The sequence below is a fragment of the Saccopteryx leptura genome, chromosome 1 (genome assembly GCF_036850995.1).
Source record: "Saccopteryx leptura isolate mSacLep1 chromosome 1, mSacLep1_pri_phased_curated, whole genome shotgun sequence".
NCBI classification, from domain to species: domain Eukaryota; kingdom Metazoa; phylum Chordata; class Mammalia; order Chiroptera; family Emballonuridae; genus Saccopteryx; species Saccopteryx leptura.
The window spans coordinates 337,709,091-337,734,466 of record NC_089503.1 but is presented as its reverse complement, the minus strand read 5'-3'; the positions used below and the strand labels follow the sequence as shown (position 1 = coordinate 337,734,466).

Below are 25,376 nucleotides of genomic sequence, written 5' to 3'. Positions count from 1 at the left end.
TGGTTGTAGTGCACAATTAAAATCACACTAACTTCATCTGAAGTGTCATTCTACAGTTTTATTTACACAACCAGTGAAGGGCATGTTCTTAGAATACCAGCTTTAATCCTCTTCAAACATATTAATAAGAAGACAAATTGTAATGATACAGCAAATGAGGCCACTGGTATTAATACATGTAGCAAAGGTCCACATCCAGGTGGTGCTAACATCAGGGAAATTTCCAAAACCAGTTGCTGCCTAAGAGTGGTTGCCACTGACGAAGCTTGAAATAACCTGTAGCCACAGGGGGGTATTGGCATTGCAGCATGTCATAATTGGGACCTCTTGCAACAATTCAAGGAACAAGGCAGCTCACAAATGCAGAAAATGACTCATGAAACATCTAAAGGGGGAGAAAAGGAAAATTAGTGCCAAGTCCAATTCAAAATTCAAACACATACCAGATCTTTATCTCCAGTATTACCCTAAAGTCAGTGATTTTCAACCTTTTTCATCTCGTGGCACATGTAAACTAATTAGTAAAATTCTGCAGCACATTGAAACAGTTATTTGGCCATCTGACTAAAAAAAAAAGTATAATTTTGATTCATTCCCACTGGACAGCTATTGTGCTGGCTGTTGTCAACTTTTTATTTGACAATCTAAGAAAAGGGGTTAGTTAGTGCTGCTTACTAAATAGGTATTACATGTTTTAAAATTCTTGAAGCACACCAGTTGAAAATCACTGCCCTAGGTATTTAAATAACCAAAATAAGCCCTAGTAAAATTTGCTGCCTATTTACTCCAGGTTTTCTCCATGATTTTCTGTTTAAATTCTATTCTTGGGTATAATGATAATTATAATAAATGTTTTCTCCTTAAAAAATTGTCGTTATGTATGCGATACTTACAACTAGCAGGCTGTTCTCCATATCGTCGCATTATTTGATCATGCGTAAACTTCACAAATGCATCATATTGTTCTATAAATAAAAGCACATGAATCACTACTTACAAGATGCTCTCTAATAAATTAGAGCTAGATTAACTCTAAATAATCCAACATGTATATAATAAAACAACTAAGTTGACAACTTAATCAGACAATAACCTCAGTAATAATGATAGTATATCATACCAAAACTTATATTTAGTCCAAATCACACGACTGCATGTAGTTTGTTAAGGACATATTCTTAACCTATTAAAAATAAAGGCTTAAAATAAAAAGGATGCCTTTCTACTATGGAAGTGTATTATAATGGGCCTATAATGGGCCTATAAATGGCAAATTTACTGCAATGAGAGGAAATAAGACAACAAAAGCTTTAAAAAAAATGAGATGTCCAAAACCATTCACCAGTAACCTAATCAGATGTCACATAAAAAGGTTTTATATAACTAAGCAAATTCTCTTGCCTAAATAAGTACCCTGATTTAACTCCTTCCAGTAAAATCTGTGGCATAAAAATTGAGGTGGGGGGAATTCTGATTAAGTTACCACATATAAAAATTTTGTTTATTGCACTTACATTATCAAATGTTAATAAGTTTCTTTTACTTTTTGGAAATTAGGATTGCAGTAGTTTGATACTCTAAAATGATATACACACTACCACTTAGATTATTTCAAGTTTCTGGACAATGATGACAGCAAAGTTATGAAAGATAAAGAAGTCCAAAAATCCAATCACATTTACATCAAAAGAAAAATCTAGTTACCTAATACTGCTTGCTGTTGATCTACATGGGTAAAAAATACTATTTCTTGAGGTCACTAAGGAGGGCCATGAGGTTCAGAAAGATTCCTTTCGTGCACTGAAATTCTCTGGTTCTTAGAAAACGTACTAGTGTATATAGAAAGGGTAATTTAACTGACAAGGAGTATATATGGGAAATAATGCATTTCTGGGAGACTAAATACTTCATACCTGCAAGTTTTGTGTTCAGTATTTCTTCATACTCTTCTCGAACTTTCTCTTCACGTTCTTTCAACAAACGTTCACAGATCATCCCAACCTGCCGTAGAGTGAATAAGGGCTGTTCTTTTTTTAATGGTGAGGATGTTGCAGATGAAGTCCCTATGTATATAACATGAACAACAATAAAAAAAAACCACAGCTGAATTAGAGCCATCATGGAAACCATCTTCTGGCCCTGGCTAGTTGGCTCAAGGGAGAGAGCTTCGGCCTCGTGTATGGACGTCTTGGGTTTGATTCCAGGTCAAGGCACATAAAAGAAGTGACCAAGTGCTTCTCTCCCCCTCCCTTTTCCCCCTCTTCTCCTCCCACAGCCAGTGGCTTAGTTGGTTAGAGCATGTCAGCCTAAGGCACTGGGGATAGCTAGGTTGATTCAGGCATCAGCCCAAGATGGGGGTTGCCAGGTGGATCCAGGCCAGGGCTCATGTGGGAGTCTGTCTCACTATCAACCCTCATCTACTTAAATATCTTATTAGAAAGCATCTTCTAACCAAGGAGGTCTCATTTGAATCTTGCTGTGACTGGGAAAACAAGATTCATGCAATCAAATACCAGAGGAAAAGTCTGAAGAAGACTGGAGAAAACTACAAAATACAAACAAAACTTAGAAGTTTTTGTTTTTAAATTAGTGATATTAGATAGAAAATCATTTTGAAAAATATATTCCTATTATTTAATATCAAATTTGATGGTTCAAAGTCCTTAAATATTATTAATCTAAAAGCCATTTGGCATAATCAGATGATACTTGATATAAAAGATTTCTTTAGAATGCATTCCTTTTAAAGTACTACTTAAGGCAATTTGATTTTCCAAAGACATCACTTCTCATTTCTTGAAAAGAACATCTGAAATTAATCTTTTTTTGAGAACTCAGGATAGCCATCCGTTATTTAACAGTGCTGCAAGTATTTTATGCACATATAAAGACGTGGATTTGCTATCAATAGTTTGTCCTAGTGTAGCCCCAATTCTTTTCTCTTGTTCCTTATAACCTGCCTGGTTAGGACAAGTTAACTATGTATGCTTCTTGGAGCTGTGTCTATCACAAGAATCAAGTATCCCAGAGCTTTATTTATACCACCTAAGGTAGTCTGTAACTAGACTAAAGCTCTCTTTATTTACTTTCAAATCTCCAGCTTTGTTAGCTGAACCTGCCAGATAATTGATCTACAAAATGAACTAATGAATGATGATGACAACGTTTCCTGCTGAGATAGTCCCTTCCCCTTACCCTATTTCACCCACTTAATACCTGGCCTCCCAAACACGCCAGGAGCGTGTCAGAATTTAGTTTTGAACAAGTTCATATAATCTAATTTTTTTTCACTGTTTTATAGCCTCTGCATATTTTTTAATATAATGCCAGGTTTTCCTAACCCTGCTGGGAGGGAAGCAAAAGAAGGCAGGCAACTACTGTCACGAGAAAAACTATTTTGCTAAGAACTTGACTCAAGGGCCACTTTTGATGGCTCTTTTTCAGTAAGAAGCTTTAGTTCTCCTTCACTTCTAATAGCCCTCATTTTCTCTGCCCTTTTATTAAAAGTTATTTTCAAATTACTCCCTCTGAACGGCAGGGAAAAACAACACTAGATCAAAATAATCCATTTTTCGGAATCTATGCTACCAGAACAAGTGCATGATGGTATTTGTACATTTTTGTAAATACTGTAATAGCAGAAATTTTGTGTAATTCATTAACTGTTTAATATGGGAAATCCATAAAACGGCATGTATTCAGCCATATAGCAAGGTATGTATACCTAACAGAGAAGCACATAATCTAGACAGATAAATAGATATTTTTTTAAATGGCTGCAAGTAATAGCACTTCTGAGGAAGTTCACTTGAGGTGGTGGTTGTCTTTGGGTAATGGGAATCAAGGTAGCGATTACGTACTCATTTTGTACCACATTTTTAAGAGCTCATGCATTACTTGTATAAAAATCAAAGGGAAAAAATAGGAGCTTAAAAGTTACTAGAGGATTACTTTTTCCCATACGAAATAACATTTCCTTTCACTTAGTTCATTATTACCTGGTGAAGCTGGTCCACTGAGGAGAAACGCATGTGGCTGTGCATCAGAAGTACAACATGGATCTGTCTGTTGGAAACTAGTTTCTAAATGTCTTCTCTTTTGCATGCGTTTATATTCTTGTTTTATGTTGTACAAAATTTGTTCTAAAAGAAAAAGTTAAAATTTGGCAAGATAAAAACTTTCGAGTTTTAAAATTGTTTATATCAATTAACCTATGGTAAAAAACCGGTTTTGTTATATGTTATTTCACTTAATGCCACAGAACCTGTCAATAATGTGAAGTGAGGTTTACTGTACATCTCAATAAATGAGTAATTTCAATCCAAATTAAAATTAAACAAAAATTGAAAGTGAGAAGTGACAGTAGATCAGCAAAATACCACAATACATGGAAATTAAAATATTATTATACATCAAATGGTTATAGCCAACAATATTAAACTCAACAGAACCTATGACTATCAGAGCATTAATAGCAAGTTTTGTTCTCAATCTTGGGTGTTAAAACCCATGTAAAGTGCTTGGTACATTACAGGTACAACATAGACCACTATACAGTACCAGTATCTTCAACCACAACCATGGAAACTGGTAAAATTACATCAAGCATATCCTTTAGGCCAGTATGATTCATTTTAGAATGATTTCTAATTCAAAACAGGTACCATTTAGCCTCTCCAGAAAATACCTGCCTGAGGTTTCCATGTCCTTCCAACAGACTTTTCTCATACCACCACAGCCACCTAAGTTAACAGGCTATCCATTTAAAACTACAACAGGTCCTCAAATGATATAATTTCATTCAATGTCAGGTTTTCCTGTTTTTAAGTAACTTTGATGAGATGCCATGGGAACAATTTAATTCCGGTTTAAATCAATTAGCCTATGGTAAAACAGGTTTCGTTATACATCAATGACCAGGTGAGAACTTACTGTACATTCCAAGAAGTTAAGGGCCGGTTGGCTCAGTGGTAGAGCATTGGCCTGGCATGCAGGAGTCCTGGGTTCGATTCCCGGCCAGAGCACACAGGAGAGGCGCCCATCTGCTTCTCCACCCTTCCCCCTCTCCTTCCTCTCCGTCTCTCTCTCTTCCCCTCCTGCAGCCAAGGCTCCACTGGAGCAAAGTTGGCCCAGGCACTGAGGATAGCTCTATGGCCTCTGCCTCAGGAGCTAGAATGGCTCTGGTTTCAGCAGAGCATCACCCCCTGGTGGGCATGCCGGGTGGATCCCGGTCGGGCGCATACAGGAGTCTGACTGCCTCCCCGTTTCCAACTTTAGGAAAAATACAAAAAGAAAAAAAAGAATAATGCCGATGTGAAGCAAAATTAAGTTCTGGTGATTCATAAATATAATGGAATGAATCTAACGGAGTGTATCTACAATGTATATACATTATTTTAACATGAACTTAAAAAACACAACTGAAGGCTAAAAATTTTTGTAAGATGAGGACAATCCTTTTTAAAAATATTTCATACTACAGACACTTCTCCCTGGAAGAAATACAAATGGCCAATAGATATATGAAAAGATGCTCATCTTCTTTAGTTATTAGAGAAATGCAAATCAAAACTGCAATGAGATACCACCTCACACCTGTTAGATTAGCTATTATTAACAAGACAGGTAATAGCAAATGTTGGAGAGGCTGTGGAGAAAAAGGAACCCTCATTCACTGTTGGTGGGAATGTAAAGTAGTACAACCATTATGGAAGAAAGTATGGTGGTTCCTCAAAAAACTGAAAATAGCCCTGGCCGGTTGGCTCAGCGGTAGAGCGTCGGCCTAGCGTGCAGAGGACCCGGGTTCGATTCCTGGCCAGGGCACACAGGAGAAGCGCCCATTTGCTTCTCCACCCCTCCGCCGCGCTTTCCTCTCTGTCTCTCTCTTCCCCTCCCGCAGCCAAGGCTCCATTGGAGCAAAGATGGCCCGGGCGCTGGGGATGGCTCTGTGGCCTCTGCCTCAGGCGCTGGAGTGGCTCTGGTCGCAACATGGCGACGCCCAGGATGGGCAGAGCATCGCCCCCTGGTGGGCAGAGCGTCGCCCCTGGTGGGCGTGCCAGGTGGATCCCGGTCGGGCGCATGCGGGAGTCTGTCTGACTGTCTCTCCCCGTTTCCAGCTTCAGAAAAATGAAAAAACAAAAAAAAACAAAAAAAAAACAAAAAAAAAAACAACTGAAAATAGAACTACCTTATGACACAGCAATCCCTCTACTGGGTATATACCCCAAAAACTCAGAAACACTGATACGTAAAGACACATGCAGCCCCATGTTCATTGCAGCATTGTTCACAGTGGCCAGGACATGGAAACAACCAAAAAGCCCGTCAATAGATGACTGGATAAAGAAGATGTGGCACATATATACTATGGAATACTACTCAGCCATAAGAAATGATGACATTGGATCATTTACAGCAAAATGGTGGGATCTTGATAACATTATACGAAGTGAAGTAAGTAAATCAGAAAAAAACAGGAACTGCATTATTCCATACGTAGGTGGGTCATTAAAGTGAGACTAAGAGACATTGATAAGAGTGTGGTGGTTACGGGGGGAGGGGGGAGAGGGAGAGGGAAAGGGGGAGGGGCACAAAGAAAACTAGATAGAAGGTGACAGAGGACAATCTGACTCTGGGTGATGGGTATGCAACATAATTGAACGACAAGATAACCTGGACATGTTACCTTTGAATATATGCATCCTGATTTATCGATGTCGCCCCATTAAAAAAATAAAATTATTAAAAAAAAAATATTTTATACTGCCTGACCTATGGTGGTGGCACAGTGGGATAAAGCGTCGACCTGGAACAGAGGTCACTGGTTCAAAACCCTGGGCTTGCCTGGTCAAGGCACATATGGGAGTTGATGCTTCCTGCTCCTCCCCTTTTTCTCTCTCTCTCCCTTTTTCCCTCTCTCTCTCTCCTCTTTAAAAAAAAATGTCATACTGCTGGTTTTCTTAGTATATAATTCTCTTTAAATATTGTTCCCTTAGTAAGAACTTTGAGGGCTTTTGAGAGACTGAGGGGACATCAATCAGTCCCTTAAACATTTTAGATTATGCCATTTCATTATTTTAAAAAGGGGAAGAAAACAAATTGCAAAAGATATATTCAGTGAAAATTCCATATATGTAAATTGTGTGTAAGCAACCCTGTTTCCATATCATAAATGTTGTGCTGTAGGTACAAAATCACACTTTGGAATAATGAACTTTTAGGGTGCTTGTGTGAGAGATGCTTTAGCTATATTTAACATTTTTCAGAATATTGATGTATCAGGTTTTTTTAAAATCTTTTTCTATTTATTTGAAATAGTTTGTAATTTATAAACAAAGTTACGAGTGTGAAATAAAACAACTATTTTAACAGCTAAGCCCCTTGATAGAAATGGGATTCACAGAGGTGTCCAATAAAACTAGTGCAACATCCTATACCAACCAGGACAAGCTCATGCATCCTTATTTTTTAATAAAAGAACTCTTTCAGTAGCAATATTCTAAAAGGTTTCAAAGTTATGGTTTGTTTTCATTCGTTTATCACTTTCTGCCAAAAGCTAGCTATCATCATCATCCTGTGATCAACAGTGCCACACAAAGCACCCTGAAGTATATTCACAATCAGAGATTTCAAATGTACTAGCAGAGAGAAACTTGACCTTTACATCTTTTTACCACACAGCTGTCCTCAGATTATTTTAGTCTTCCTTTTGTTTCACAAGATCAACCAAAGCACAACTAAAATATGCCATAAGACTAATTGTAAGAATTTGTCTGATAGTCTCAAAAAAGATCTAGCCTAGGATTAAGATATAGTCAAACTTTTAAAAATCTAGCTTTATAGCCTACCCTGTGGTGGCACAGTGGATAAAGCATCAGCCTGGACTGCTGAGGTCATGGTTCAAAACCCCCACTTGCCCAGTCAAGACACATATGGGAGTTGATGCTTCCTGCTCCTCCCCCCTTCTCTCTTTCTCTCTCTCTCTCTCCCCCTCTCCTCACTAAGATTAATTAAAATTTTAGCTTTCTACAAAAACAAGCTAAGAATTTTTAAAGTATAATTCACAAATTAATTCACCAATTTAAATGTATATTTGATGAATTCTGATGAGTGTATACAGTCTTGGAACAACCACAATCATAATAAAGAACTTGATCACTCCAAAAGTTCCCTCATGCCCTTATTCACCACTGCTACCATTACTCATATACTGTCACTATACAGGTTTCCCTTTTCTAAAATGTCACATAAATGGCATCATAAAGTATAAACTTTTGTGTCTGACTTTACTCAGCAAAATGCTTTTGAGATTCATACATGATACTGTATGAATCAATAATTCCTTCATTTTTATTAATGAGTAGTATTCCATTGTATACATCTATACCATAACTTATCCACGCTCCTTTTAATGAACATTCAGATTGTTTGCAATTTGGGGCTATTATTAATAAAGCGATTATGAATATTTGGGTACAAGTCTATGAGTGGACCCATTTTCATTTCTCTCAGGCAAATAACCTAAGTGTAGGACTGGATGGCCTGAGTATATGGCAAATGCATGGCTTTACTTTGTAAGAAACTGCCAAATCATTTCCCAGAGCACTTATACCAGTTTGCATTCTCACCAGCAATGAAAGTCCCAGCTGTTGCATATCTCTGCCAACATTTGATATGATATTGTCAGTTAAAGAGCTGAAGAATTCTGAATGCTATTGCCTGCACTGCTTTTTACATCTAATGGGATACAACTATGTCATCTAAGCCTCACCGTGGCCTCAAATGCTCTAATACTGGTAACGTGATTAACACTGTTACGCAGTGAGTGGTCCAATTTAACTTGACCAAGATCTCGGCAACACTAGCAAACAACTAAAGCACAAATCTCAAACTCAATTTATCTCAGTTCAGAGCTGTAAGTAGTTTTGAAGCTGATAACTCAAGTAATTTCCCCAAGTTCAATTTAATACCACAACTCACTTTCTAAGGTCAACCTAGATAATTGCCTAACTTAACTTGCTTCTATACCAACAAAGGCCTTCTGTACATCAGTAAAGTTACCTACACCCACTTAGTCATAAGCTACTTAGACTTTGCCATCTCTTAATAAAACTAGCAAGTGACATAATATTCTAAGTGCATGTAACATCTGAAAATGTGTTGCCAACACAACTTGCTGTTTATTAAGGAAAAAGCCAAAGCTTCACCTACATGATTAGTTGCACATCTGAGTTTTAATCATGCAGCTTTCATACTTTACAAGCACAGACTGAATTGGCAGCAAATTAGGGCAAAAACTATGTCGTTTCCTTCATGACAATCTACTCAACAAATGTTTGTACATTCCTTTTCAAAATCCTAAAAACTACACCACTCTTACAATAGAATACTGCCAAGATTTCCTTCCACTATACCAGATTAAGTGAAAATTAGTAATAGCAAATTCTATGACTAATAGTATTTTTATTTCCAAGTCTAGTAAATGCCATTGAGACTGCAAATAAAATTCTCCTTTAACAAGGAGATTTCCAGTGAGCCAGCACTTACTCCTTTGAAATATCTAAAACAAACAAACAAAAAACCAAAACCTAGGTATATTGGGGGGGGGGGGGGCGGCCTGAAGGAATATAACCCTACTTCCAAACTGTTTTACTATTTTTAGTTGCCACTGATTGTTTAAGAAAGCCTGGAAACAATGAATAAGGCCAGTAATATAAACAGGGGAAAGCAGATGAGAGGATAAAGAAAATGAGTTGATGAGGGTAAGAGAAACAGCATTAAAATGAGACTGAGAGCAAAAGGAGAAATATGGAATTAAAAGCAACTAAAAATGTGTTTAAAGAAGAACTACAAAATTGGGTGAGGGGAGGAATTATCTATTTTTCTAGAGTAGAATCCATAAAAGTCTAAAAATTTGTGACATTAAACTTTTGGTCGAGACTTGTATAGACTTACTGTTTTCCTACTGACATCATTAAATGATCAAACATTAAGTTTCATTAATAGTTTTAAGTATAGGTGTAGTATAAAACCCTCTTATTTCACCTTAATGCCAATTTTCCTATGCCGTGTCTTCGAAAAAAAGTGAAAGATAATTGAGACAGTTAAACAGTGATTAAAATAAATAAATCTTGAAAGTCTGTCAGCTCTAGGCAGGAACACAAATGTAATGGGAAAAACTGTACACAATTAAGAAAACTTGAAGTAGCCATTAAAACCTAAAACTAAGAAAGCTTTCCTAATCAAGAAACAGACCAAATCTAAAGCTATGAACTATATACCAGACATTGTTATACCTACTTTATAAATTAAAACAATGAAGAGTTGCAATGGAGACCAATCTTTGTAAATTAACTATTTTTCCATGATCAACTGTTCTTTTGTTCTCCTTGACAGAACATTAAGGACAGTGTTCTTAAAATTACTTCTATGTCAAAGGGACCTGGAACCAAATTTTAACACAAAATTGTTACGTTTTACCTACAGTTTTAACTTCTATTTGGACTAGCATGAATACTAACAAGGAATATAGTTGCACACAATTATATAACATTAGGGTATAAACATTAAGGTATTATCTACAGCAATGTTTTCCAACTGCCAGCCTGTGGACCAATCTGCCAGAAATTTCGTGTGGGTCTGTGAAAGAGTTAACCATCCTAATGTTGTATGAAGATAACAGACCGAGTGATCTTAGTCAAATTCACTTATGCTCAGGGTGATTTCTGCCTCAGTGGTACCCAAAAGGATTCTATTTTTACTAGTCCCCAAGTATAAAAAGGTTGAAAACCACTGACTTATAGCACTTTAAAAATTACGTTATATACTATCTTACTGTGTAAGAAGTATTCATTGAGCTCCTACTAGAAGAAGAAAAACTATAATCCCCACAGGTCAGATTCTATTACTTCACCGGTACTATAACCACCAATGATTATTTGAAATGACTCAATCTGTTAAAATCCTGCAGGCCTAAGTATAAATTTTACAAATTAACTGCACAATGAGTGTCACTAATGCAAGGAGCCCACCAATGCTCAACCAGATGTCTCTTCCCTGATATCCAAGAAGTTTCATACCTCTTTTATATTATACTAGATTCTAAAGGGATTAATTAATTAATTTTACTGTTACTTTTGCTGTTTAGCTCTTTACTATCAGCAAGTATCTCTTCAAAGAATTTATAAGCTAGGAAAATACAGAGTAGTAAGAAACAAAAAAGCAATAAACAGAGAAGAGAAAGGGGACACTGGACCATCCAAATCTAAACCCCCAAAGCATTCATGTTACATAACACATTTAGTACTGAGGCAAAAAGTCCTGCTTTGATTCCAATTAACCATGGTCATGAAGATAAGGTAAGGCTTGGAAGAACAGAGACACACATTATTGAGCTATATAGCATATCTGGAAACCAGGTTGCAAACTGATGACTCTCAGACTAAAGAAAGACATGTCTGGCTTAACACTTAACAAGTGTGAATTTGTGGCCAACATTTAAAAATTGGGTATTTTACAATAAAAGGCCGGTTTTGGGCCTCTCTTGGAGTAGGCTAAGAATTGGACATGTGGTTCAGCTGAAGAGTGGCTGCTACCTTTTGGGCATAAGTTCTCAAGTGCTTTTAAACTTAGATGCACACAGAAACCACCTGGGGATATTTTTTTTTTTAATGAAGTCTGAGGAATGGAGTCCCAGACTGTATTTTTAATGAGTTTTCAGGTGATGCTGCTGGTTAGCAGCAAGGTTGGAATGCACAGGTTTACTACTTTACTTCACTCATTTATATTACTCTGGGCATTTAAATTTCTATCCACTGCTTAAAATAACAACTCGCCTACTGTGGCAATTAAAAAGAAAAGTGGTTGGTTTACTTATTATCGGTCATACAAGGAAAAGGAGGGGAGAAGAAAAGCAGTAACAGCAGAAATTATTAAGTAGAAATATATTTAAGATGTACTAAATTCAATGCCACCTTCACTTGTATGGCTGGCTATTCTACAATAGTTATATGAAGACATATCCCTCCCTAACAGGAAAATCTTCTATAAATCAATCTGAACCTGGTTGGCCCTACCTCAGGAGACTCATTACATGACATTAACATACACATCATGGATTCATTTTTCCTAACGCACTGTTCTTAAAATCCATGTTCGTTATGTAATTGACAGTGAACAAATGCATTTGCTTTTATATTATGTCTGTCTAAAATAGCAGCAATTAGCCCCAGCTAGATAGATCGGTTGGTTACTGAATCACCCCAAAGTACACAGGCTGCTAGTTTGATCCCTGTCAGGGCACGTACAAGGACAGATCAATGTTCCTGACTCTTTCTCTCTTTAAAAAAAAAGGGGGGGGGGACAACTAAGACTATTTCTCACACCAGAAGTCACTGATTGGAAGCCCACAGCCATATTTTGTTCATCCCATACATTTTATAAGTGAATAAGAATATTTAAGTTAAACTTCACAAAAATTCTGACTTCTGGAAGGAGTCAAGGCTACTGGGAAGATCCAACAATAAAAGACCCAATTTTTCAATGGCCTGAGCTGAGAGGAATGGTCTGAACTAAAGACATAATTAGCCAGCCAACTGCGTAGGGAAACTGAAGTCAGAAGCATGAATGTCATTGCCTAGGGATTATTAAACTAGACAGAGTAGAAGTAGAACTGAACCTAGAACTAAGGAACTCCTAAGTTCATGGCCACATGAAGACAGAAAGCAGCCAGAGAAGAGGAGGAAAACTGTGGTGTAAAGAAGGGGAAAAGAAGTTTTTCATTTTTTTTTTTTTTTTTTTTTTTTCATTTTTCTGAAGCTGGAAACAGGGAGAGACAGTCAGACAGACTCCCGCATGCGCCCGACCGGGATCCACCCGGCACGCCCACCAGGGGCGGTGCTCTGCCCCCCAGGGGGCGATGCTCTGCCCATCCTGGGCTTCGCCATATTGCGACCAGAGCCACTCTAGCGCCTGAGGCAGAGGCCACAGAGCCATGCCCAGCGCCCGGGCCATCTTTGCTCCAATGGAGCCTTGGCTGCGGGAGGGGAAGAGAGAGACAGAGAGGAAAGCGCGGCGGAGGGGTGGAGAAGCAAATGGGCGCTTCTCCTATGTGCCCTGGCTGGGAATCGAACCCGGGTCCTCCGCACGCTAGGCCGACGCTCTACCGCTGAGCCAACCGGCCAGGGCGAAAAGAAGTTTTTCAAAAAGGGAGTGGGTCAGCAATGTGCTGTAAGAAAGGTAAAACAAGAAGATTCACTGTGTGCCACTGAAGTCATTGGTGACAAGAGGTGTTTGAGGCACAAGTATATTTAGAGTGAGTTAACCCAAGAAATGGAAGCAAATGGACTATTTGAAAGCTCTTTCAATTAGATTTTGAAGTGGAGAAATCTGGATGACTGCTAGAGGAAAATGAGCATGTTTAACTTATTTTATACTAAAAGGCTTGACAATATTTAAAAACCAAAGCATAGGTCTGGTTGGGAGAGAAAAATAGTTGAGGAAAACGTTCCCTTTGTTGAATGGGACCTTTCTTTCACTGTGGAAAGTGCTTTAATTACCTCATTTAATCTTCCTCAATGATACTATAAGGAAAACAAGGTGGGTACAAATGTTGGTAGTGCTGGTATGGGGAAAAACAAAGAAACTACCATATGATGGCTTCTGTTTCTTTTTGTAAAGTAGGAGGCTATGGTTATTCAATGAAATGGCAGGATTTGCTGAACAATGTAAAAAGTCACATTTGAGGTTGCTCTATTGTAACTGTTTTCAGCACTCCAGAACAGGAAAGCTCAACCTTCATAACAACCACAGAAGGGAATACTATCACCATGTACTATAATAATTTTATATATGAGGAAAATGAAGCTTTGCTTCAATGTCAGCTGGATCATGGCAAAGAAAACCCTGAGCTCTGGGCATAAACTCTTAACATCCACTCCCCTCTCCAGTATTATATTACTACACCTAGCCAGCATTTCACAATTACCTCAAGTTACAGTAATTTACAATAAGGAAAGCTAATTTTTACAAACAGGATGCCAGAGAAAAAGAATAAATGCAGAAGTAACTGGAGAGCCAGAGGAAACTTAGAATCAAAGTTGCAGGTCAAGACCTCCACCATGTCTTCCATCTGTTTCATTTGCCAGTGTGGCTACCAGCCCCTGAAGCTGACTCAGTCCATGGAGACCTTGGGCCTTAGCACTAACCAAGAACCTGCGGCTCAAGGGGAGCCAGGAGAAACTCTGGAGGAAGACTCTACATCCACAGTGGATACAGATGTTGAAAAGCTCTAAGATAGTGACTAGGCAGGACCCTCCCTGGCAATGGCAAAATGTCCAGCTACAGTTCCAACAAATTACACAGTTTAGGAAGTTGGGCTCTGGGAGAACTATGACTAGCATCCAGAAGGCCATTACGGGCATTTTTGATATTCTTTCCAGTGAAGAAAATCTGGGCCAACTCCTGTGTGAGGACTGTACTAACAATCTTATGGAGCAGCTGGACATCCAACTCACTGTCTCAGAATCTGACTCAACTACAAATGCTGTTTGGAGATGAGGAAGAGAGTGAGAACAAGAGAGAAACACTGCAGGAGGAAATGAAGGACATGAAGCTAGAGGAGGTAGGTGGAGAGAACCAAGAAAGAACCACTGTGGCTCTGAAGGCAGCCCAGGCAGAGACTGGGACACTGGGCCAGCAGGAAAGGCAGTGCCATTGGAACTGCATGACAAAATTGAAGACCAAGAGGAACCGGCTATAGTATGTTCAGGCCAAGCCAGCCTTCAGGTCAACATGTGAGACCCATCATGATGGTCTCCCACAGATGATGGGCCTTCATCAATAAATAACTTCAGATTGGACTGCCTCCCCACTGTCCCTGTATGCTCCTGGCCCTAACACAGTTGGGTCTAGAGTTTCAGAGCTATAGACTCATCCTCTGTGGAAACTACTTCTACATGAAGTCTTTAAAAGAGGACCCCACTGAGCTGCCCTGGTTCTGTAACGGGGCAGAGTGCTTGGTATAGTAAGTTTGACCAGGCGATGATAGCTTTCCTGGACTGCATGCAGCAGTTCAAGGAAGAAGGTGAGAAAGGCAAGCCATGCCTTGCACGCCCTACAGGATCCATGTGTAGAAAGACCTGAGAGAAGACCCTGGAACCTTCGGTGAATTTCTATTCCATCAGAACCCAGCTGAACACAGAGGAGCAATGGACAAAGGCCCTTAAGCTCATGCTTATAAATTTTAAACGAAGTCTCATCTGAGTACCCTAAGGCAGTGGTCCCCAACCATTTTTGGGCCACGGACCGGTTTAATGTCAGAAAATATTTTCACGGAGTGGCCTTTAGGGTGGGACGAATAAATGTATCATGTGACCAAGACAAACGTCAAGAGTGAGTCTTAGACGGATGTAACAGAGGGAATCTGGTCATTTTTTAAAAATAAAACATGGTTCAGACTTAAATATAAATAAAACGGAAATAATGTAAGTTATTTATTCTTTCTCTGCGGACCAGTACTGGTCCGCGGCCCGGGGTTGGGGACCACAGTCCTACAGCATTGTCAAAATTGTTTGTTTTTTTCTTGAGGAGAGGGTAATTTTTTTTTTGCTTTATTTTATTTGTGAAAATCTTATCAGATCAATTTTAAAATTGAAAACTATAACACGTTTATAATTTTAGTAATAAATGACCACATAGACCAGGGGTCCCCAAACTGCGGCCCCCTGAGGCCATTTATCCGGCCCCGCCGCACTTCCGGAAGGGGCACCTCTTTCACTGGTGGTCAGTGAGAGGAGCATAGGTCCCATTGAAATACTGGTCAGTTTGTTGATTTAAATTTACTTGTTCTTTATTTTAAATATTGTGTTTGTTCCCGTTTTTTTTTTTTTTTTACTTTAAAATAAGATATGTGCAGTGTGCATAGGGATTTGTTCATAGTTTTTTTATAGTCCAGCCCTCCGAAGGTCTGAGGGACAGTGAACTGGCCCCCTGTGTAAAAAGTTTGGGGACCCCTGACATAGACATTAAGAGGAACAAAAAGTACTGACTAGAGCCAACTAAAGCCATTGCCATTTTCCCCAGGACCATGTTGTCCTCCCCTGTACCTTCCTCCCTACCTGGGCAAATTTAAAATGGCAGCAAGGATTAAATTGCAAGGATGAAATAAAAGATTGTAGAGGGAAAGAACTTAGGGTAGGAATGAGAGGAGACTGGGTGGTAAAGAGAAAGGTGGAGGTCTTCAATTTATTTAATGAGAAAAAGTAATTGGGCCATTGGTGTAGTAGAAATTTGGGAGAAGGGATATTCAAAGATTTTTAAGGTTTTGCTGTGATGTCTAGTTTCAACCCCTGCCCCTCCATCCCTGAGAAACTAAATTTCTACATATTCTTCAATAAAAAAATAAAATACACGACTCTAGTTATTAATAGAAGGATTACTACCACATATTATTGGTATTTCATAGCCTGGAACTTCAAACTGTGACTCTTTTCAAACTGTGACTCTTAAGGAGGTAGAAACCAAAATGAAGCACATTTCTCATCTACCTAGAGCCCTGAAACTACAATCACTGGCTATAACAGAGTAATTATAAGAAATCTTGTTGTTACATTCGGATATTTACAGGATGCCTGGCCTCCAAATTGCCTCCTCTCAGTATTGGCATCCATGTCTAACCAGAATGGTTTGCTGGTATGTATTTTTAAAATGAGGAAGTATTCTAAATTGGCAGATCCCTATTGCCTTGGAGTAATGACAACAATGCTTCACCTTGGGCCATGGATGGGTTGTTACAATGAGCATTAGGTTCCCCGTTCTGTCAAAGCAACCTAAAACCTCCTATACATTAAACCAATTATACACTTATAAAAGTTTGTGTTTCAGAGAACACTCCATTAGGAACAAGGCAATCCTCTTTAACAATTAAAAGGCAAACTTCAGGAACAGTAATGTTTTAAAAATGGGCTTTCTGCAATCCACTCTATATTCTGTTCTTCAATTGCTAGATCAGCACAATACAGAAAAGGAGGGAGGGAGGGAGGAAATCAACTCTCCCAGGTCCCTCCCTCCAACCTTTCCCTTTAGTTGGATTTTTGGAGGAGTTTTCTAAAAATTAACATTATTGTAAATGAATGCTAAACCAAAGTCAGACTACACATCATAGATCATTTCAGAAAACAGCCAACAAACAAGGTTCAATATTCACCTAAAAACAACTTTTTCTTTAAAGTTTCAAAAGTAGTCAATATATATGATTTAATCCAGTAACCCAATTTCAATACTCAGGCTGCCAAAAGTGAAAATAATGCAAATGTAGATAAATGTTCACATAGAATTAAAATAGGTATATTGATAAAGCATAAAGGTCACAGTATTTCTTATTCAAGCTTAGCTAGCTAATAAAGTATTAGCAGTGACAGCTTTATCAGTCCCTCTGGAGGCTCTCCTCTCTTTGCCTAAACAGCATAGTATCTATCTGAAACTCAAATGAGGTTCGTAAAAGTTAGAGCAAATGACTTACACAGTAAGTATTTAGATTTTCTAACAACGTTGAGAAAGTCCAGGTATTTACATAGACCTAAAAATGAAAAATTACAAAAGCCTAGAAATTACCATTTTAATGAATCAAAATGTTGTAAAGTACTAGTAGATGTCAGGATGATCAGGCCTATGACTACTGTGACAAAACCTTATGACATGATTTTTAAAGGGAGTAAAAAATTAAGTTATACTCTAAAACAAACTACAAGTATATTTATTATGAGCTGTTTTTCTAGTAGTACAATGTTAAAAGAAAAGCCATTACCACCATCCCCAAAAAGTTTATTAGCCATAAGAAAGACTAAATAATCTGGCACACTTAAAAGACTGATCAAAAGAACCAAAACACACCCAACAACCTGACATACTCTAAAATTTTAATTTACCTTCAAGGATAATCTCCCTACTCAATATAGCTGCAACATCTTATCACATGAGAAATTTGCTATAAAACAACTCAATTATTTCAGAAATTAAAGATCAGATCTTCATAATATAAAACATTTTCTCCTAAAATTCACGTAACATCTTTAAAAATGTGTTTCTTTAAAGCAGCCAATCTCTGAAAATGATAGAATCTTTGTAAATGGTGCTATTTCAAATATTATAATGCCCATAATCCACGTTTATTATCACTGTCCACAAAAACAAGCGAACTAAGTTTACAAGTGCCTAAGAAAAAGTATTGTTCAAAGTCTAAAACTATTTGCTGTATTTATTATCATACCCATTTTTTTGCATCACAATTTACAATTTATACACAATCACATGTTCTAGTTATATGGTCTCAAAAGTCTTTAAAAAGAGGTACAGATGTGGGGGTAGAAATGACAATAGATTTTTTTTAAACTTCAGCATCTCTAAGAATCTTGGGAGAAATGCCAAGCTTTGATCAACTCACAAATACATATAAATACTTTAAAACTTTATTTGTGATAAGAAATTAATAGGTAAGGTATGGCAGAAAATAATAACTGGGATATTTTCAAATTATACAAGACCCATATGACTCACCTCAAAATCCAAGAGGTATTCCTATTAACTTTTTTTTTTTTTTAACTTTTCTTAAGTGAGAAGCAGGGAGGGAAATAGACTCCCCCATGAGCCCAGACTGGGATCCACCTGGTAATGCTCTGCCCACCTGGAGCAACTGTTCCGTTACTAGGCAATTGAGCTATTTTTTTTTTTTTTTAAATGCCTGAGTCAAGGCCACGGGGCTATCCTCAGCGCCTGGGGCCAACTTGCTCCAACTGAGCCATGGCTTTGGGAGAAGAGAGATAGAGAGGGGGAGGGGTGGAGAAGCAGATGGTCACTTCTGTGTGCCCTGACTGGGAATCGAACCCAGGATATACACACACAGGGCCGACGCTCTACCACTGAACTAACCCTCCAGGGCCAACAAATCTTAACTATTACAAGACTGCAGCTGATGGATCCCATTTCTCAGGTGTTTAGAAGTTAAGAAATGTTGTTACGCTGAGTTCTAGAATTCCAACACTCAGCAATAAAATTAAAGATAAATCTTTTGATCTAAATTCATTTGTGAAAGCCTCTTTACCATGTGCAGATGCCAGATTGATTCATACTGGCTTGAACAAGTATTTCACCCATATTTTTTAGAACAAAGGCAAAAAATTCACCGGGATTTCACATATTCATAGGGAACATTACTGTGAGTCAACAGTACTAGCATTTTAACACCAAGACTGCACGGACCACAAACTGCTGGTTAGCTCAGTTACAGGTACTTAGGTCTACCTAAACAGTTATGATAGACCTATCTAAACAATATATAGTATATTCTTTTTCCCATAAAGTCATTCAAAAACTGAAGAACTAAACTCCTTTACATTTCAGATTATATCCCTGTGGCAACCATGGTAGCTAGTAGCATCTATACCTGAAAGTCTAACTTCTCTTTGATCTAGCCACGTTTATCTAATGTGTTTCTGTGCTCAAGTTAGGCTTAATTTTTCTACTTTCAACACAAAACAGTTCAATAATGAATACACCTGCACTCTTTTTAATAACCTTACAGAATTCTTAAATGCATAATCCATAACAACTATGAAATAAATGAAGCTACATACAGTCCTAAATAAAGTATCAGGCTTAAAATCTCAAATACAAAGACCATTAAAAATAATTTGCCAAATCCACCACCGAGAAAGTACAAGCAACTTAACAGCTGTCTAAATAACCACGAAATATTAAAAACACTTCTGGTTCAATATAAATGACATCTGAAGTGAAATGCTGCCTCCTCCAACAGAATCTCATTTGTTTGCCTAGAGCCATTTATACTTCATTTAAGCCAGCTGGTGTCTGTTTCCAGGCATGTATCAATGCAAACCCTTCCTCATTCACAAGCTGCAATTTCCATTTTTAATGGCAAGTTTCCAGCAAATACAATGAGTTCTTACAGTGGAATTTAACTCTTCATCCAGCTCAATTCCTAAGGCAGACTAGAGCAATGGTAACAAGACAATGTGTACAAAAAGTGCCTAGCACACTCACAAACAGGTTGACATTCACAGAAGGATTTCTTCACCAGACCATTCACTACACAATTATGAAAAAACAATGTGTTTGATTTGACTGACAGCCTCTTGCAACACTGCATATTTTGGTTTTATTAAAATAATTTCATTCTTGAAAATGTCATAACGATCTTTTGGATAAATGTAATATTCTCAGATGTTACAAAAACAAAGTGAGAAGGACAGAAACCTTGGAATCTGTTTTCAGCTAATTTACCAGGATGAGTGCTGACAACTACTAGAGGCATTCATTTCCCCAATTACAGTCAATGCTCTCCCCACAACTCCACTCATTCGATTTTCCTTTTTTCACATCCATGGTATTATAAACCGCTGACACCCTAGACTAAGGATAGGTAAACTTTTTCTGTAAAGGATCAGACAGTAAATATTTGAACTTTGGGGAAAAAACAGTCTCTGTCACAACTATTCAACTCTGCTGTGTAGCCTGCAATAAACAATACTTAAAAAGGGTGGATGGGGGGAATGCTGTCTCCCAATAAAACTTTGCCAGCTCTTTCTTTTTTCTTGGTTACGAGGTCGCAACTGTTTGAGAAATATTGATTTAAATAGTTATCAAGTCAAACTTTGGAATCACCTTTCTGTAATGACTAAAATAAACTAGGTTTAAAACAGATGTCCACTTTCCTGCAACTATGGGTAAAGCTGCAACATGACTTCAGCTACACATCGTAAGATACTACTTAAAAATCCAGAGAATGATTAATTATATGCTCTGAAAAAAATTCACTTCAGTACTTTACCTCTAAATTGTTTAAATTATATTTGAACTCACAGAAATGAAAGAAAAACAAAGTTTCTGCAATCTCATTAGCTATTTGGTAAGTCACTTTCTATTTCCAATCCTAGCTACTTATTTCAGGATATATGGTACATACTTACTTCTGTAAAGTTAAAGAATCATCTCCATTAAAATAGAAATCTAAAAATTAGGTGCTTGGAAAAGTTATTTCAAAGTCTGAAGACAAGAAAACTGGTCAACTCTTTGATACCTGCACAACATTGCAGCTCCCATTATGACATTATTACAAAAAACACATGACAGCATGCCCCAAACTGGCCAGGAAAACACAAAGCCAAATTACATGTAAGATGTCATTCAAAATTAATTAGAAAAAGCAAATTTTAGCAATTCAAACGAGCAATTTTAGCTGCTTTTCTCAGGTCAACTTTTTATGTTAATATTCAAATTAGTTGTAATAGCTGTATAACTATTAGCAAACTCAGTAAAATTCAATTACGGTGTGATTTTACACTTCAGAATATAATCAAACTTTAAGAGTAGATAACAAAACACCTTGAAGAATAGAAGACAATATTTTGAAAAACGTTAATCTGAATCAGCAGGGTAAAATTCCGTTTCACTATACACTTAATTGAAATGTGATAATGTGAAGCCAAATGTATTCGCTAATGCTACAAATATCAATGAAACAACCAATTTGCTGAGGATCACAATTCTTTCTGAAGTTCCTTTCAAAGTGAGGACAAATGTTTGTAACCCCCTGGTAGGTTTACCATATACATAATGCTCAAGACTATTTCAGCATTGATATATATTTTAACTCCCAAACTCAACATTGTATTAATTCACCCTGTGGACAGAAATTTATTGCTGGTTAACTAGAGCTATTTTTAAGTGGCCTAATTAGTTGTTAAGTATGGATTCCATAGTATTTCAATTTTCAGTGATTTTACTAAAACGGCAAACACTAAAAACAATGTTCATCACTAGCTCACCCTTGTTTCTTTAATGTAAAGCCTTAACAATAAGTTAATAACATGCCTTTATATAGAAGACAGGTTAGGTAGGATTACTAAATACAAGTGAAAATTCCTCTGAAAATTCACTACAACTCTACAATAGTACGTACTTAAGCTAGATCAAATATTTAATAGGAAAAAAACACCAGGAAGCCCCCTTTTTTTATTATCTGGGGCAGGATATTTAAAAATTTGTCCTGAAAAAGACAAAACTAAGTGGATTGCAAATGGAAGTTATTAAACATAGGGGTTTTTTTTAAAGCTAAAGATAATGAAACATTTAAATAAAGTGATTAAAAGGCTTTGTCTACAGATATCATTACCAAAGGTTCACACACAAAGGCAACATTTACACTACCAGTCCATAAAAGCCTATCCTAGGACTGTGCCAGGGGCAGACGAGCTATCCCATAGTACACAAAATTGGCATATACATTCAGTACAAAGACGCCAAGAGGCATTTCCCAATTGTCACTTTCAGGAAATGTTTCAGGATGAAAAGCAAAAATAGTCTGAAGTCCCTTGGACTCTTGGGTTAATTTCTTTATTATTCTCAGGGCCTAGGCTTTCTCCCAACATACTTTGTTGGGCAGAAATAAATCAATTCCACCTAAAAGCTACTACTCACCACCAATTTTCGATACAATTTTCTTTTCGTTAAAAGTTTAAGAATTTTCAAGGTCTAGAGTGCAGTGTGATCATATTACAGGACTCGGGAAGAGCATTTTCTTTGTTGTTGACCCTGCTAGGAAAACAGGTCTTGACTCAGCCAAAGTGGCGTTCTTGTGGGTGATTAATGACAGGCCCAGATCTCGCCCCAATGACATCCATCCCCACCCCCCACCCCCTCTGCACTAAAATCAGCCATGTCTAAACTGGAGGAGGGGCTGCCGCTTCGCCTGAAACCACCCAGCCCCAGAGTTAATAGCTGCAACCAATCGGTGCGGGGGACAGACATCGAGATTCGTGTGAAATGTGACCCTTCTCTCGCCTAAATTTATGAATAATATCGTCCTCTCCCAACATTTGCGCTGGGACTCTCCAGACTACGGAAACACTCAATTCCAGTCAATCGGTCCAAAGAAAAGATCTTCCTCTTCCCCACAATACTCAGCAAGACACAGCCCCTGTCGTCCACCCCACTTCCCGCCCCCCACCCCCGTCCCCTTCACATCGGGCCATTTCTATTGTGTCCCCGAAGCTGGAAGAGTTCAAGAAATGCGGCTACCCGACTACTTGGCTAAGAGCTGGGGCCATTCCGCAGCCCGCGTCCCGGAAACCCACTCGCCCCCGCCCCGGGGCGGCCGCGGGGCCGAGTCCCACCTGTGGTGAGGCGGGACGAGACGTCGCCGAAGGGGGACGGCTCCATTCGGAGATACTTCTGCGGCGAGGCGGCGGCGGCCGAGAAGGCGGCGGCGGTGGCCGCGGCCGCAGACGACGGGGAGGCTGCGGCCGAGGTGGGCGCCGACAATGGCGCACATCGTCTCCGCTTTGGGGACGCCGGGCTCAGCAGCGGGTCGAAATCCAGAGTCCTTTTCAGAGTGGCTCCGCACGCCATGGCCAGAGCAGCCGGGCTGCCGGGCTCGGGTGGGGTTGAGAGGGGTGCGGGAGGGGAGGGGAAGGGAGGGGGAGGGGAGCGGGGACTCGAGGAGAGGCTAACCGACAAGCGCAAGAGCGGAAAGGAGGGTGGCGGCGCGCCGGCCAAGCGAGGCGAGACGCCGCTGCCTCCGCGGCAGGGGTAGTGCCCGGCCGGCGCGGGCGAGGGCGAGAGCGGGAGCGGGAGGGGCGGTGTCGGCCGCTCGCGCCAGCAGCGTCAGGGGGCTCTTCCGCCTCCTCAGGCGCGGGTCCCCTGGGAGAGGCTCGGGGCGCCCCCGCCGTCCGTTCGAGCTTTGCGCCGCGCCGGAGGCGCTCCTGCGCTGAAACCGGCTGCCTTAGGTGGTCGATACCAGTCCCGTGAGATGTGAGGCTGGAACGCGGCTCCTAAAATGCCCGAGTAGGGTCAGAAGCTTGACAGCGGCGTTCGATGAGGAGAGATTGCAAAGCGTCGGCGGCGTCGGGAGCTCCAGCAAACACGTCCAGTCACTTCCCCCTCCACCGTCCAACTCTTCCACCCGCCGCCGGCCCCAATATGGCGTCAATAACAACGCCGCCGATTCAAATCCTGCGGCATCAGGGCGCGTGCGCCCAAGGGTGGCCTCCCCTATGGTGCATTCTGGGAGTTGTAGGTTTCCACTGTGGGGAGGAATCTGCGTGAAAAGTGGTTAAGGAAAAGTCGCGGAAACTACGACGCCCGTCATTCAAGGCGCGTGATTCTGAGTTCCGGGTTGGAATTTAAATCCCCTACACAGCTTGAGTGTGAAAAGAACTGTGCAAAAGAGAAAAAAAGAAAGGGCTCTGAGAAACGGGGAGAGAGGAAAACTAACCAGTAGGAAAAACAAGTTTAAAAGACCTTTAAGTTTTAGGACATGGTTGTCTTGATATCGCTTCCACAGTGATTTAACAACAACCCAACGCAAATTAATTTTGGTAATAAGAGTACCAAAAACAACCTGTCACATCGAGGTGCTAGGAAATAAGATTATGTATGAAACCCATTTAGACCGCAAGAGAACAGTAATAGTATCAGATCACAGGATCCTTGATTAAACTCGATGCTCTGCCCTTCACAGGTAGCTGATTGCATCCTCTTGCTAATTCTGCTAGCCCAGTTTTACCCTAAAAATGAATAGGATTTGAACAACCTACAGAACCAAATCGTTTTGCTTTGTATAAAAGGCGAATGATATCAGAAATTCTATTATCTCTGTTGAATACTGGTGTATACCTTTGTGAACTATAAAAAATAAAAGACAATGACCAGGGAGATGTTGGACCTATTTCCTAAGCAGATGAAACATCCCTCCCTCAAAAGTTGTACTTTTAATTAGGTACTTAAAAGAATCAAATACAGAATAAAAAAGTGATTTATGTAAAAAAAAACCTGCCAACAGTCCTTTGCCTATGTAAACTATCATCAGTCCAATATAAAACTAGTTATCTATGTGAATGCCATATTATCAAATGATCATTAAAGATATCAAATACTGGCTTCCAATGCTTATTTGATCCTTTATTTGGTAACTAAAAGATGTTTTATCACTTTGTTTATTATACTTTACACCATTTTTAAACAGTAGGTCAATATATTCTTATTTTATAGAATTGTTCAGCACCTCAAAGATCAGCAGTCCTTATTACAATGTTTGTGCCAACTAAGTTGTGTAAATGTTAAGATATTACACTGTTTGGAAAATATCTTTTGGGAAAAATCAGCATCTAATGAAACAGCAGCTTAACTAAGATTTAACTAAGGTAAAGTTTTACTAAATTCTAAACACTCCATGAAATCTATGATAAGGTGAAATTAACAGAAGATATGTACTTTATGTAAATTTCTAGGAAGGATAGGTTAACCCATGGGAAACAAGTAACAAAACATTTATGTTCCTGGTAAATATTTTCTGAAATTAAGAT

General features: G+C 39.0%; 1 protein-coding gene and 1 pseudogene across 1 annotated transcript; one reads left to right on the top strand and one right to left on the bottom strand.

Annotated features, from left to right (window-relative positions):
• Positions 1-38: 38 nt before the first annotated feature.
• Positions 39-24,341, bottom strand: AKIRIN2 (akirin 2). The gene is made up of 5 exons (XM_066358908.1): positions 23,187-24,341; positions 3,999-4,142; positions 1,914-2,063; positions 894-965; positions 39-385 (listed from the first exon to the last, which is right to left on the bottom strand). The coding sequence occupies exons 1-5, from the start codon at positions 23,419-23,421 to the stop codon at positions 375-377; spliced, it is 612 nt and encodes a 203-aa protein (XP_066215005.1). The 5' UTR covers positions 23,422-24,341; the 3' UTR covers positions 39-374.
• LOC136387439 (beclin-2-like) lies at positions 13,216-14,880 on the top strand (annotated as a pseudogene).
• Positions 24,342-25,376: the final 1,035 nt, after the last annotated feature.